Source organism: Symphodus melops, assembly GCF_947650265.1.
Source record: "Symphodus melops genome assembly, chromosome: 9".
NCBI lineage: Eukaryota > Metazoa > Chordata > Actinopteri > Labriformes > Labridae > Symphodus > Symphodus melops.
In genome coordinates this window covers 12,561,382-12,577,796 of record NC_136699.1, presented here as the reverse complement: position 1 = coordinate 12,577,796, position 16,415 = coordinate 12,561,382, and the positions used below count along the sequence as shown (strand labels likewise).

The 16,415-nt window shown below is 43.8% G+C and overlaps 1 protein-coding gene across 1 annotated transcript; it reads left to right on the top strand.

Annotated features, from left to right (window-relative positions):
- Nucleotides 1–223: 223 nt before the first annotated feature.
- LOC306829440 (protein diaphanous homolog 1-like) lies at nucleotides 224–16,415 on the top strand (the record flags this gene model as incomplete). Its single annotated transcript, XM_079352482.1, has 11 exons — nucleotides 224–247; nucleotides 389–527; nucleotides 633–727; nucleotides 852–953; nucleotides 1,467–1,706; nucleotides 2,080–2,209; nucleotides 2,387–2,512; nucleotides 2,651–2,814; nucleotides 3,199–3,331; nucleotides 7,306–7,395; nucleotides 14,294–16,415. 11 exons carry the CDS (start codon nucleotides 224–226, stop codon nucleotides 14,479–14,481), a joined length of 1,431 nt encoding a protein of 476 aa, XP_079208608.1. The 3' UTR covers nucleotides 14,482–16,415.

Genomic DNA, 16,415 nt, shown 5'->3' with positions numbered 1-16,415 from the left:
TGCGTGTGTGAGTCTGCTGAATGTGTGTGCGTGTGTGATAGGAGTCTGCTGAATGTGTGTGTGAGTAAGCTCATTGCAAACGTTAAATGACTTGCAGCTAGCAAACGTCCAACCACATTTATCAGGCCCACACACACCAGGGACACGTGTCCCCTGGTGATAAAGCCATTGCATCGAGTTCAATGTTACCTAAGGTCACTGTTACAATAACCCTAACACCGTCATGACACCATACAGTGGGAAGAGAGTGATACAGTGAAGGCTCTGCCAAGTATTTCAGCTTTCAGCCATCATATATGACCCCCGCCCGTCCAATCATTCTGCTTGAACTGCAGCTGCTTTACTGTGATTTCTAAGTCGGCGTCATCTTTCTTCTGTCCTTCATGAGTGTAACCACCATTTTCAACATTCTCTTTCCTCCTCTCCAGCCAAGAAGGAACAGGACGGTGGGGACGACAAGAAGCTGGTGCAGAAGAAGAAAGTGAAGGAGCTTAAGGTCATAGACTCAAAAAGTTCACAGAACCTTTGTAAGTCTGAACACTGTGGATCAATCTTTGAAAGCATTTAATGTGCGACTTTATTGTAAGGTTGAAATTATTTGGATAATAATTTTTCATCTTTTACTCATGCAGCTATTTTCCTCGGATCGTTTCGTCTCCCTTATGAAGAGATCAAGAACGCCGTCCTGGAGGTTAATGAGAAGATCCTAACAGAGTCAATGGTTCAGGTCTGTCCTGTTGCTAGAAATGTTTGTGTGCATGCAACAAATCATATATGGTCGTGTTTTTACAAGAGAGACCAAGAAAACAGATCCTGTTAGTCATTGATGTTGTCCTTTGATTGCCATGTAGAACCTGATCAAACAGCTGCCAGCACCAGAGCAGCTGAGTGTCCTAGCAGAGATGAAGGACGAATATGAGGATTTGGCCGAGGCTGAGCAGTTTGGAGTAGTGGTGAGGAATCTCTGACACACACACACACACACACACACACACACACACACACACACACACACACACACACACACACACACACACACACACACACACACACACACACACACACACAATGAACGACAATTTAAGAAAAAACTTTGATTGTTTGGTCAAATCTGTACAGTCTGGATTCCCACCTGACGTGGAGATGACTAGCCACAAACAAAGTGAGAGAATCAGAGTAAAGGAAGACGAGGCAGTGAAAATGTTCAACTACTGAAATAGACTCAAAGTGTGGTGACTATATTAGACACAGAAAATCCTCAGGCTGTTAAACACAGGCGTCTTTGTTCAGCAGTGGAAGATGTGAGTAATAGATAAAATCCCCTCATTCACACACACACACATACATACACACACACACACACACACACACACACACACACACATACACTGACAGACATGATGTATGTGTAGTAAACGTATTAGTTATGGATCTTCAATCCCTTGTCCATTTCTTCTCTCCTCCAGATGTCCAACGTGAAGAAGCTGATGCCGCGGCTTCAGGCCATCTTGTTTAAGCTGCAGTTTGAGGAGCAGCTGAACAACATCAAGCCAGATGTGGTGTCCGTGACAGCAGCCTGTGAAGAGCTCAGGAACAGCCAGACCTTCTCGAAGCTGCTCGAGATCACCCTGCTTGTAGGGAACTACATGAATTCTGGCTCCCGCAATGGAAAGGCGTTCGGCTTCACCATCTCATACCTATGCAAGGTAAAATAAAGTGTTATCACAGCACACACGCAGTAAGATAGCGATCGTGTAGATAATGCCTTTATGGTATAGGAGGGAAGTGGATAGACATAGAAACAGGGGAGAGAGAGAGAGAGGGGGGAATGATGTGCAGCAAAGGGCTGAGGGTTGGAATACAACACCAGCTATAAGGACTGTAACCTCTTCACATGAGGTGCATGACAGAACCATGAGGCTATCCAGTTTTAGTTTTTACAACATTGTAATAAGCAGCAAAGATATATGGACCCTCTTGACCTAACACATGTATCTAACGTAGCTGTAAAATGTGTAAATGACTGACAACACAGGAATCCAAAACCTTTGATTGATTGTCCATTCACTGTCCAAACAGCTGCGTGACACCAAATCAGCTGATCTGAAGCAGACACTGCTCCATTTCCTGGCTGATGTGTGCCAGGAGCAGTATCCTGACGTCATGGGCTTTGTGGACGAGCTCATCCATGTGGAAAAAGCCAGCAGAGGTACATGGAACATCTGAGTGATCGATATGCATCGGTTTTCCTACAAGAGGTCACCCATCATGATCTCTGGGTTCATGTTGATGAGACACAGTGCGCTCTTATTGTAGATGTATAAATGTGTATAAAATCATCGTAGGTGCTTTGCGTCCTTATTGCCTCCTTTTATGCACCCTGTAGTTTCTGCAGAGACGCTTCAGAAGAACCTGGAGATGATGGGACGTCAGATAAAGAGCATGGAAAAAGATTTGGAAACTTTTCCTCCTCCACAAAGTGACAAGGACCAGTTTGTGCAGAAGATGTCCATATCCATTTATTCAGTTACATGTTGAATGAATTTTCAACAAATACCTTCAAAATCTGTTTATTCTTGTTTTGTTTTTTAAAATAACAATTCTTGTTCAGATACCCTGCTGCTATGTTCCTTAACACAATGTGTCCACAGTTTTGTTGGGAGCGCCAGTGAACAGCATGAGAAGCTGGATCTGCTGCATAAAAACATGGAGAAGCAATTTAATGACCTGGGAGAATACTTTGTCTTTGACCCGAAAAAAATCTCTGTGGAGGAGTTCTTTGGTGACCTCAACACCTTTAGAAATATGTTCCAGGTGCGTTTGTGTGGATGGAGACGTGCAGGTGTTGTTTTCAGTCCCTAACTGACCGCATCAAAGATGAAAGACAAACAGGGAGGCTGCACCTCTTTGTATTGACATAATAATGAATAAGAGGCACTCCACTATATTGTCAGTTTATACATCAACTGTAATTGTAATTTTTGGGAGGGTCCCTCCAGGACATAACTTGTTTTACCGGTTACTGTAGATAACTGCCATCAACTGCTTTTCAAGTTCTGTTTACGTACACGCACATTCATCAGATCAATCACACATCTGTCGCCTTGATTTTTGTATACGTTTCCCATCTCACTAAGATTCCCTCACTCATCACTCAAACATGTACTTTATGCTGTTTATCCTTTCTTCACCCACCAGCAAGCGGTGAAGGAGAATCAGAAGAGGAAGGAGGCGGAGGAGAAGATCAAGCGGGCCAAGCTCGCCAGGGAAAAGGCAGAGAAGGAAAAGGAGGAGAAACTCAAGAAGAACCAGCTGCTCGACATCAATGCAGGTCACTACTGCTCACCTGTATCTGTTTACCTTTGTGTGAAGGAGAGAGAAACCCTCCATGTCTCTCCATTTGTATTTCCCTCAGACTCCAGTTGGGGGCAGTCAGAGTCCACGCTTCTGTGGTGTGTGTGTGTGTTTTGTGTGTGGGCCTCAAAGAGCAACCCATTAGAATTTATAGACCAGAGTTAATCTAATGCTGATGACCTGTGTTTGGAAATAAGCGAGTGACAATAAGCTCCACAGAAAGTGAGAACAAGAAGGATACACACAAGAAGCCTCTGGACCTTTTTCCACTCCTCCGGGGAACGAGGGATTTGTTTCCATAAAAGCAAAGTTTAAATCTCTTTATCACCAAGAACACATTTTCAACTCTTCAATACGATGCTGTTATACTTCTAAAAATGTCCAGCAGCATATTGTCCTGTGTCACACACACAAACAGTCTCACTCTCTCATCCCCTTATACACACTTTGAACACTTAAATCCTGCCTTGCAGACTTACATCTATGAAGAGGCACTTTTCCCTCTCCTCTCAGACTGTGACCTAGTTTCAGTGCATTCCTCCTCTCTCTGGCTCTCCTGGGACTCTGCAGCTCCTCTGTCAAAATGCACTACAGCTCTACACTCTGGCTCCTTCTGTTTATTTATATGTACATGTGCTTAAAAGTTACTGTGTCCTATTCTCGTGAATGTCCCCGGTTTGTTTTGAACAACCCTTGTTTAAAGTGTTTCTACACTCTGTGTGTGTGTGTGTGTGTGTGTGTGTGTGTGTGTGTGTGTGTGTGTGTGTGTGTGTGTGTGTGTGTGTGTGTGTGTGTGTGTGTGTGTGTGTGTGTGTGTGTGTGTGTGTGTGTGTGTGTGTGTGTGTGTGTGTGTGTGTGTGTGTGTGTGTGTGTGTGTGTGTGTGTTAGCGTGTATCAGAGTGTTCTGTGAAGAAGTCTTTCTGGCCTTTCTCCTACTGCTCCATGTTCCAGCTGGCTTCTCCTCTCCACTCTTTCTTGCTTTTGTTCCATCACTCCGTCTTCTCCCCCCCCCCCCCCCCTGTTTGTGCCGTTCTTTTAAATGGCACTTAAAGAAAACAGGGAGCACTGAGGGTGTCCTTGGAATATTTTGTCTCCATGTTAAAAGTATGGAGCAGACATTTTGTGGTGGAAAGCGAGGTATTCAGATTTCATGTTCGGTCTCTGGAGGCATGCACGAGTGGAACATTATAGTGCTAAAAAGAAGTGTGTGCATTACAAGCTGGAGATCATTTACATACAGGTGGCTTATTTGACTGCCCTTGTAGCCCAGAGTCAGTCAACATCCCCCCTATTTAAATTCATGTCTGGCATACACACCTGTCCTTTGTTCTGTATTTGCTTATAACGCTCATACTGGATGACTGGTAAACAAAGATTGTTTTATAGGCTTCCCTTTTTCTCTCTTCCTTGTTCCCTTTTTCTGTTGGACATTCCCACACCATGTACTCAAATACCTTTATTATCTCTTCAATTCTGTCAATATTCCTCTGTCTCGCTTTCTGTCTCTCTAAACATAATATCCCAGTTGTTGGTTCAGCAAGTGAAGGTCAGTGTGTGTGTGTAGTTTGTGGCCTTGTCCTTCCTGTGTGAGTCAGACAGACAGACGCTCCTTCAGTGGAGCCTCACATGTGCCTTCCATGTGAATGTAGTAAAAGAAAAAAAAGAAAGAATATCTTCTGAGATTTTATCATGTCCTAGTGAGCTGAAAATCCAGTCCCTCTCTGTCGTACATTTCTTTTTGGATATATGCCAGACTGCCTTCAAACCAGTCTTTTTGACTCTCTGCAGCTAGGTGTCAGTGCTGTCTGTAAAAGACTGTCGGAGGCTGTGTGTTCTGACGTTCGCTGAAGGGCGTGTGCATGTGTGCTTCACACACCCTCTCAGGTGCTGGTATGGGAACGGCCACTAGGAGCGCTCGTGCTCCACAGAGAAAACGAGACAGAGAGGTGTGTGGGGGAGGGGAGGAGAGGAGAGAAGCAGATGCTCTCTTTGGGATTAGACTGTGTTGTCTTTTTAAAAAAAATACTGTTGGAGAAGGAGAGAGGAAAAGGAGAGGGGGGAGCCTCGCTAGTACAATGTCTCACCCAGACAGCTGGAGGAGAAGAACATATCTACAGGAGAGCAAAATATAAAATAGGGCTTCAAGCTACTTTTACTGTACTCTTTGTTTTCCTTATTTCCTGAGTTGTTCCTGTTGTCGGCCTTAGATCCTGCTGTCTTTAGCTTTTCGAACGTTTCTCTCATTTTCTTATGTTGTTGTGTGAACATCCATTAGGGGTGCTACTGCTCAACATAAGATGCTGTCCATCCTTGTGTGTGTGTGTGTGTGTGTGTGTGTGTGTGTGTGTGTGTGTGTATATGTATGCGTGTGTGCTAGATAGAACGTGTTAGTGTGTAGGCACATGATCTAATGCTATTACTCTAATTAATCCATCTTATCTTCTTACGTACTCCAGGCAGTACCTTCTTGTTTGGATCACGCGTGTATGTGTGTCGAGGGTACAGCATGTGTATGCCGTTGCTGTGATGTTGAGTTTGATTTTTGCCAGCACGTGTTACGAGGCCATGTCTGTTTCAAAAACAATCATGTGCATTAAAAGGACAAGTGAACAAGTGATTGAATCCAAGGGTTTTTCCCACTTTGTCAGCCTTATTACACACCAACAAACCAAACGTTGTTAACTTCCTGTTTGATAAATAGGACACAAATGGCTTTATTACATTGTGTTGCCTTAGGCTGCACTCACATAAAGACACTTCAGAGCTGTATTAATGATGTTTTCCACTGCTCTATTCCACGGATGTTTCACTTTTAATTGAGTTCAGTCAGTCAACAAGAACCCTGTTTTACACACAGCCAGGTCATTATTCGGTTTGCTCTTTGCCTCAAGTACATATTCACAAATAGCTTTGTGTCTCTGTGTTCTTCCACTAGTGGTTTAACCCAACCATGTGATTAGTGTGAGTGGAAATGTGCCAGATGTGTTTCCCCGGAAGGAGGAAAACATGGCCTACATCACCATGATGTATCTGTGCAGTTCCAGGACGTGGACAGTGAGGGGTGTATGTGAGCTGTGAAAAGACTGGGCAGTGTGTCAGACTTTCTCTGACGTGATAGGCGAGACAACAGGCCATCTGCTCCATGGCTTACAGCAGGATTAAATACTGAGCATGTATCCGTGTGTGTGTGTGTAAGTAGTACTATGTGTGTTTGGTTTGGGGGGTTGGGGAGGTGAAGATATAAACCTTTAACCCACAACCTCACTGCCCCTTTTTTCGACCCCTGTGTCTCTATTTAGCTTCAAAGAAAATCATTAAAACCATCTGCCTGAGTGCTGAGCTGTGCCACTGAATCCTGCCCACAGAACAATCATGACTACACACACACTTATACACACACACACTTATACACACAGTGCCCCCCTCACACATAGTCTGCCACCCCCCCTTCTGTGATTAAAGCCCACCACACACTAAAGTCTGTGCAGACTATGGGAACGTAAACAAACACCCATCGGCATGTACACATACAAAGGTATCAGGTTCCTTTCCACTCAACACCCTTTGAACTTGAAGCCACATGACTCATTCTTGTGTATTTTAATGTTTAGGAGATCCTTCCTCGTGGTCTCAGTGGGTGTGTCATTCTGATGATGCTGAATTTGTTTACAGAGGCTATATACCCCTAAAAATGTGGCGTGTAGCCCCTCGCTGTGACAATCGCTGAACTAGGTCACTGACTATCTAGGCTAATTTGCTTATATGACCACGTGGCTGTTATATAACCCGTTTGCCCACCAGAGACTCAACCTATCTCTCCCATGTTGTATTGACTTGAAAAACCATGTTTGTGATATTTGAGGTGTGTGTGTGTGTGTGTGTGTGTTAGAGAGACATAAACTTTGTTGAACTGTGAACTTAAAATGAATGTTTTTATTGCTTTATTTTCAGAGGGGGATGAAACTGGTATCATGGATGGCCTGTTGGAGGCGCTGCAGTCGGGAGCTGCTTTCAGGAGGAAGCGAGGACCTCGGCAAGCAGGTACACATACACAAGCAGAGCAGTCGATCCTAACAAAACACGCAGGTGTTTGAAAGTCCCATGTCTTACTTGATTTACAGATTTCACTTTCCTTTCTCGCACATTTGTGGTAAAGCATATTACACTGAATCACAAGAAGCAGAGGCGCGTCATTCGTTCCATCTTCCTCTCTGTCTCCATGTTTCTGTCAACCAACAACAACAGCTTTGTTTGTGTTGTCTGGTTTCTCCTCCATCTGTTGCTGTGGATTGTGTCAGTGTCTCTTGGCCTGGGTTACAGTGTGGGGTAAGCCAATTCCACCGATGGCTGGCACGACCACAAAAGAAGAGGAAGGCTGCCAAGGGTGGGTGTGGGCAGCAGGGTGATTTGGAGACGAACAACTGGCGAGGGTGTAGTTATGGAAAGGGAAAATAACAGGAATATGAATGTAGCAGTGAGGAGGACAAACCCGAGTGTGTGCAGAATGTTCAAGAAGTGGGATCACTGAGTGGGCAAAAGGCAAACATTTGAACAACTGGCTCAAGCATGAGGGAAAATGCGAGCCATTATACTCTCTCTCTCTCCACTCACAAATGTGTTGCGCTTGTTCATACCAGCAAGAAATCCATGTCCTGTATAGTACATATTCCTGTGCCTGAGATTTTATTCTGTGTTGTTTGTGTTCTGTTTTGTACATGAAGCACATTGTGCAAGTAACATGAGGCTCTGTAAGTTGTAGAAATTGTAACTTTGTAACATGATATCTTGTGTTGGGAAGCTTTTGTGTAACTATGTGAGCGGGAAAGTGTCCAGTGCTCATTAACAGAGAGAGAGAGAGACCGTGCGCGTGCGTGTGCGTGTGCGTGTGTGTGTGTGTGTGTGTGTGTGTATGTTCACATGCACTGATGTGTAGGTTGAGCATTCACACATAAAAGAGGCCCAGGAAGACTGTGTGCAACCCAATACCTCACTCAATAGAAGCCAGATGTGAAGCGGCGTTGCAGGGAGAAATAGCTCGGAGCCAGAGCGCGACTCTACTCTCTCCCACTCTCTTTTCTTTCTCTTAGCCTTTCTTATGTGCACTTAATGTGTTTTGTTTACCCTGTAAATGTAATTTGCATAGCAATTAAATAGTGTGTGACAAGTGGTCCTCCATGGTCACACTGAGTAAACCTCACTTTGATCACAAACAGCTCCGAAAATATCAGCTCCAAACGGAGCGAGACAACATAGGAAGAAGGAAGAGGGAAAAGCAGAGGAGAGAGAGAGCGCTGCAAGAGAAGAAATGGGGCCCATTTGAGGGCTTAGTCAGTCACCCACACTTCTGTTTGGCCACCTCACACTCCTAACAGGAAATACCTTAACATGTGCTCATGAGAGAGTGAAGGCAGCGAGTGCCTTTCTTGTTACACACGCGTGTCTGTGGGAGGACAGAGAAGGAAGATTAAAGTGTTTGTATGTATCAGTGCCTCCTCTCCAGTCTCCAGTTTGTTCCCATCTTGTCTGTTTGTTTTCTCTCAGTTCAGGGTTGAATGTTTGCTCCTGAGACAATTTCAGCTTTGTTGGGATTTCCTTACCAGTCACCGCCTTTGTATTTTACACTCAGGAAGTGCTGTAACGTCTTCCACCAAACAATGTATGCGTGTGTGTGTGTGTTGGAGTAGGGTCCCTGACTCAACTGATGTATATCTGGCACTGCTGGGGCAACAGCAGCCTGGATGAACAGGACTTAAAGGTTTGTGTTTAGGGGGATATTTATGTTGATGATTTAAAGCGATAGGACAGATTCAGATAAAGTGGAGAGACGTTTTGGGAATGACATGTGGCGAAGGAGCCACAGGCCGGATTTGAACCCAGGCCGCCTGCTTAAAGGAGTTAAAGGACAATGGTCTCTGAAAATGGGGCGCACACACCGACCACTGGGCTACCAGACCTCAGGCTTCTTTATCCAGCTCATGTGCACATGGACTCTACTGTGTGTTTATTCCACTGAAGGAAAAGTACGTAGCAGTCAGAATGTGATTAACTGATGGAAAACATTTAGCAGTGTTGTTCATAAAAGCATCATTATTTTGGTCAAATGTTGTCTCATCTTTCCATCCTAAATAATATTGAAACGTTTAATGACATTAGCCTTGAAGCCGCTTTAAAATCATGACATAAAAACTGTATCTAAATGTTGTGTCGGATTCACATACAGAATCTGCAACTACTGTAAGGTTTTCAAATTCAATCTTTTAAGGAATTGTTCTGTGGATCAGATCGAAGGAGCTGTTCCATCTCGTCTGAAAGTAATGATAGTGCTGATTTTATGGACACTTCTGATAGTTCAGTCTGAACGTTTTCGACGTGAGACTGTGCGAGCTGAGAATGTTTAAAGTGCCCAACCATCTTTTTTTTTTTATCAGTGATTTGGATCAGCAGCTTCAGCTTCACCTCATTTGCAGCGTGCATTCAAGAAACTCATTATTTACCAACCATTCATGAACCATTCAATAATACAAGAGCTCACACAATCGTTTAGGAGCTAGTGGTCCCTGTTGTGTGTGTAAGGGTCTTCATTACACAAAGTGTGTACCTCTTCTTCTTCTACCTTCACAGCTGTGGTTGCTACAAACGTCATCAACAAGTTGCAAAAGGAGTACTGAGGGGCCTATTGAGTGTTGTCACGCTCATTGTGTCACATCAGTGTGACTGAATGGAGAGCCACGAGGCTACGGAGGCTGTATGCCCCCCTGATCTTTGACCCGCACCTCAGCTCACAGTGTGTGTCTGCATGTGGTGTCCTCAGCTGTCTGCCCCCCCCCCCTTCTAACACAGACAAAACACACACACCAGATGCTTGCATGCCAACACAAAGACACGCATGCATGTTTGCATACCAATACATACACCCAGACAGACCCTTCACGATGCAGACGACTGCATACCTTTTCCATACACATTCACACTCTGTTTGCTTTAAATTGTAATTTTAAGTCTTTTCATATAAATACAGAAAGTGCAGCTCAGCTATATTAGGTTAATTTGTGTGTGTGTGTGTGTGTGTGTGTGTGTGTGTGTTTAAGGCAATTAAAAGGCACTCGTGTGTGTAGAGGAATGATGTGGCTGAACACCCATCTGCCGGGTCATGACCCTTTTTTCCAGAGCAACCAATCACAGAAGCAACTAGTCACAAAGGGCCAATCACAACAGAGACACTGAGATAAAGGGGATAGCAACAATAGAGGCACACGCTGGCCGTGCAGGCGCTCTGTTTCTACAAAACACCCAGACAAAGCTCTGTGCTCTCACAGATGTTCACACGCACACACACAGGAGAGAGAGTTTAGACCAATTGGAAAGCACTCATCAATCAGCAGTGGTGATGTCACACGCATACATAATAGACTCTGAGAGGAACAGACCAGTAAGCTCCACATGTGCACCAGTTGAGCCCATTTGGGGATACAAAATGCCTGCACATCAATACCACCCTACAAACACGAGCCACTGGTGGCGCTTGATGACGTCACTTTTATCCCCCACAGTCTCCCAGTGCAGAGCAGCAGTGTGTTATGCTGTGCAGCCTGAGGAGGGCGATGTAAGTCCCTGGTAAGGTAGAGCCTCTGATGTAGATCACGTTTGCAGCTGCAATTTCAGCATCATGTTAGCCTTGACACAGCTAGCATGCTGTTATGTGACTTCACTGTAGCTGCTTTACTCTCAGTGAACCAACATCTGAAGGAAGGCTGTATCCTGTTCTACCACTTGCATCCCTCTTCACAGTTTTTGTACTTTGTCATGTAAAGGGAGTGTAATCACAGGAGAAGGTGTTTCCTTTACAAAGCCACTGAGCTACTTCACTTCAGCCCCACATCTTGAGCTCAAGCACAATTCCAAGACGACAAAGTTTACTAATGTCCTTCTTTATGTGGTCTCCACCTATCAGGGCCGCACACACATACTGTTCAACACTGAGTTTTTTCCTTCATCGGTCTATCATTATTTGGTCTCCTGCAGTGTAATGTGTTACAGATGATCTTTTCACTAAAGTCTTTGTTCCTGATCGCCCCTCACTGTGCAAACATGCTCATTCAGACTCTCCCACCAGTAAACAGACCCAAAAAACAGCCTTTGTTGTGAGTCCCGACGTCTCGTTTCCTCGTGCTGCACACACCACTCTTCATGCCAAGTGCATGGATCATTTGGATAAATTCTCAGCTAGTTTCCTGATACGACACATGCTGAGAGTTTCTGAAGTGTGTAGTGCCACGTCTTAAAGGGCTGATCTGGTGTTTTTTCTACTAAAGTTGCACAAGCTTAGAATTGAAGCAACACTTGGGATCCCATGGGCGGGTCAGGTTACTAAAAAAGACTATTAGTAACCCAGGTCAGGTTAGACAGGTTCCTGAGTGACATGGGACATTTACAATCAGAACGACTGTTCTGCTGGTTTTTGTATAATCCAGACAGTTAGTTAAAATGCTTCAAGTATTCTGAACTAGAGGCTAGTTTTTGTCACAGTCATGTAACTTCATCTTTGACGAGAAGTTAATTCAAAGTCTTGACAGAGGTTAAGGTTATATCTTGATGAGTGAGAGTTTCAAATTCTGTTTTTATTTTTGTTATGTTGAACATTTACTTCTGTTTGTGAAGCTGGTGTGTTCCCCCCAGCCAATGACAGTGCAAAGGGGAGTTTGGGATACAATTCAATGATTGGGCGCCACGCAGACCGGTATGTATTACAGATGTAGTGGCAAAAAAAGTGTGGCGATAAAGCTTGTTCCAAAGCAAGGTGGAACCTTTTACCTGCTTTCTGTTAGACAAGCAGGTGCCAAACACTGACTGTTAGCTTTTGCTAGTAGCTGGCAGTGTATGTACAAGCAGCTAACATACATGCTAACCCTTCAGCTGAGAGGACGATGTACCCTGGAGGAGGGGCCCAGTTTGATCGCCTTCAGTGAAAGGTTTTTGCAAATGTGTATAATCTTATCCTTCAAGGATTCTTATACTTTCTATGTGAAGTATGAATGATCGGGATGTGGTGTAATCCTGAGGCAGTAAGTGATGAATTTTCAACTCAAAGAGGTTTTCTGCAAACTGTGCTTTTTACATTAATCTGCAGGTTTCTGTCTTCAGTCATGATTTTGCCAAGTTTCCTCCAAAACAACATCGCTCTGATCCTCACTCTTATCCCCCTCGCTCGTCCTCCTCCCTGTCTTTTCTCTCAAGAGAGAGAGAGGAGGAGGAGGAGGAGGAAGGAGCTGGGGTGACTGCTTCTGAAGAGCTTTTCTCTGCCGGTTGTTTTTTTATAGGACACAGTATACACACACACACACACACACACACACACACACACTCTGACACACACTGTTTTGGGGTCATTTGCATAATTTCTAATTAGTCAGTTTGTGAGCAGGGTGATGTTTGGAAAGGGACAGAAATAGATTTGGAAGCCAAAGTGAGAGAGGAAGTGTTCCCATGTGTTGGCGCCTGTATGAAATGAAGAGAGACGAGCAAAGTGAGGATTTGACTACTGAGCGGTCTGTGCTGATCAGACCAGCTGAGGCTCACAAACAAAGACAAGGCGACTGTGAACATGTCTCTAAATCTTCAATCTCCTCTCTCTCTCCCCAGACTCAATTGTGTCTTTGTCACAGCTAGTTCTGGAGACCTGTTCGGTAACTCTTGTTTTTGTGTGCCTTTGTGCTACTTAAGAACCACGTGTCAATAATCACGTTGTTTTTGTTACCATGGTTTGTTTGCATGCCTGTGTTTGCATCATGATTTATATTTGTTTTCTCATCATACGTGACATGAATGTGTTTGATAAGTGTCCTGTTCTCATGTTAACATTTGATTGATAAGCGTATTCTGCATGAGGACGGAGCGGAGCGTTGTGAACATATACTAGGCATAACTTAACAGCAAACACAAACACCATCTCCCACTGACCTATATATTTCAAAATGGCTGCTGCTACACAGCTGTCCTCCCACACAGGAGAGGGAAGAGTGGTATAGGATAGAGGGAGGGTATGAGAGAAAAAGGCTGCTGCTGCTGCTTGTATGTGTAGGTGGAGGATGAGAAATAACAGAGTAAGCAGGTAGAAGGATAAGAACATCCTCAGGGCACTTCTGCTCTTTTATTTCCCTCTCACTTTGCATCTCTTATCTTCTCCTCACTGCATGTTTTTCTCTGATCTATTTCATTTAGCCCGTCTATCCGTGTTGGTTTGATTTTCATTCATCCCTGCCTCTTTAATCTTCCCACAGCATGAATCATCCTGCTCTTCATGGTGTCTCACCCTCTGTCTTACCCCATCCTTCCCTCCTTCCTTTTTACCTCACCCTCCATCCTTCTGCTTCGTCCTCTTCCTGTAGATGTCTCTCATATTCCTCTCCTCGTTTTCAAATCTATGTTAGATCATGAGTTTAATCTGACATCAGCATTGAATTGCTCCAGATATCACACTAATCCACTCACATACACAGCCGCACTAAAAAACCATGTGTGCATCTGTGTGTCATGGTGATGCATGTGTGTGTATGTTTTGGAAGAAAGAGGGCATCCATGTTGTGTTTTATCATTTTAAAACACAAGCCTACGGTGTCCCTGAAGGTACACACTTGTGACTGTGTGTTCAGCACAGGCGTCAGTGTGTTGGCTAATTGTCTGTTGTCATTTGCAGTGAAGAAATCTGACTGCTGATGTGGTTTTGTACGGCGAACTGACAAATATTAATCTTGTGTCAGATTAATCAGATGTCGCTTCATGGCATGCATTGATATATCTGTGTGGACTTATCATGATTTAAACATCATGTATTTTTTCCACTTTAATTTTTATGGTCCTCACTCAGTGTCTCTCTCTCCTTTCTCTCTCTCTCTCTCTCTCTCTCTCTCTCTCTCTCTCTCTCTCTCTCCCCCCCCCCTAGCTAACCACCGGCGAGCTGGTCATGCAGTGACCAACATTCTGGCCAAAGAGCTGATGCAGGAAGACTCACCCCAGTCCAGCAAAGTGCCCACCAAGAAGAAGAAGACAGAGGAGGGGGAGGAGCCTAAACTAGAAGGAGCAGAGTCATTAGAGGAGTTACTTGAGGCTGCTCCCACTCGGTCCAATTAAGGTTTATTTTTTTTCTTCTCTGTCAGTGAGATCCGAACTCAGATGTATTCTGTAGTCTGAGATTGTCCTCCTGCAAAAAACGGAAGTGGTGGAGGATCTCACCGCAGCCTTAAACCCAGATATCTTTGGATCTTTGCCAGTGTCACAAAGATTGAAATCCTTTCTTCAGCATGTGCACATATCTGTTTTTGTCTTTCTCTTTCTAAATTCTTGACTTGTGTCACCTGTCATTCACAAAGGGCATCTTTAGCAATTCCAAAGACTTACTCAGGAGGCATCCTCACTTGTTTGCATTCATTTCCCACAGGTGGACTGATTGAGCTAAATTTGGCACATCCTGCAGGTGCTGCAGAGTTTTTCTCTGGACGTTCCAGCCAAGCCCACTTAACGGTTCTTCATATCGTTTTTTAACCTATAAACCATATTATGTTGTACAATATGCTTTATGTTGCTGTTTGTAAATTGAAAAAGTGCCAACTATTAGAAATCCAGTCTTGTCATTTCGCGCACATATTTGTCCAGTCACAGTTAGCACTGTAATGGTGTGTGGACCAGTCTTACCAGTTGACACCTGGGTGTTCGTTTGATTATTTTACTATGTAAGAAGGGATTGTTTTCACTGGTGTGCATGCACGTAAAAATGGGGTGTTTTACACAAACTTAAAGCTATCTTACCACATGTGCCCACGACAGTTATATGAAGAAAAACCTGCTAATACACATGAGCATTCCATGAACTGGAAAAAGTGAGAGTAAGATGGAGGGGAGAGGTTCTTCTGCAGTCAAACCAAAAAGAAAAGCTTCTTAAAAGGGTGTTTCCACACAAAACCGAGCCTGAGCTGTTCACATGCCTGTGTTTATGTGCATGAGAATATCCGAGTGTGTGAAGTAAGCTGCCTTTATTTAGTTTTTTGTATGTGCGCTGCATGTTGCCATCTGTAATTACTGTACGGTACCAACCATGCTGTCATAAATGCTAGGTTTCATGAACAGTTTTGTGGTCTCTCTGCTGAGGATAAAGCACACTGGAAAACTGCCCCCAAACTGCTGAGACAAGTACATATGTGTTTTCAGTTGTCTGTGTTTGTGTTTGTGTGTGTGTGTTGCTCGCCCACTTTTCCTCCCACTGGACTGAATGTCTGGCCTTGCTCTTATTTGTGTTCAGAAGCCATCAGTAGACATGTTGCCATGATGTTGTGGTTCAATGTCTGACAGGAATCCTGCGAGATGATGTCAGCTGCTCCATGCAATATTTATTCCTATGCAAAGGCAATACTGTAGCCAGCCTCAGGATGTAAAGGTGTAAACCTCAGTGCTCTTAATGATGAACATGTTGATTCTAGATCAGCGCTTCTTATCTCTGGCGATTTAGAAAGATATGGATTCAAAATGTCTCATCAACTTGTGTTAACAGCAGTAGCATGTAAATGATGTCACATATAAAATTTAAATGTCTTCTGACTTGGAGAGACGGAACAAGGTGTTTCGATGACAGCTGATGTAGAAATCCATTTTTTTTTTCTGGCCGAGTGTTGGAGCTCTCTTTAAATCCTGTGACACTGCATAAAATGGGACACGCGCCTGCTGCTTTGATGTCTGCTATAAACTTGAGGTGGACAGTGGAAGGTGATCTGTGCCAGCAGATCCAAACACGTGGCTGTTTTTCAAGTTTTGAGAGACATATTTGAAAAAGAAAAGGATAGCAGAATATCACTGGAATATTTGTCTTTTTCTCATTTGAGTCATTCCTCTTTTTTTTCACATTTTTTTAAGAGATTGTTTTTCTGAATTTTTACGATTGATTATTTTAATGTATTTGAGTGAAGACAAGACTTCTGTTTCTTTCCAGAGATTGCTCTTTATATCCATAACACGCACATAGTCATTGTGTTTGCTGCCACAAAGAACTATTAAAAAAGTCTTCAGTAATTTAA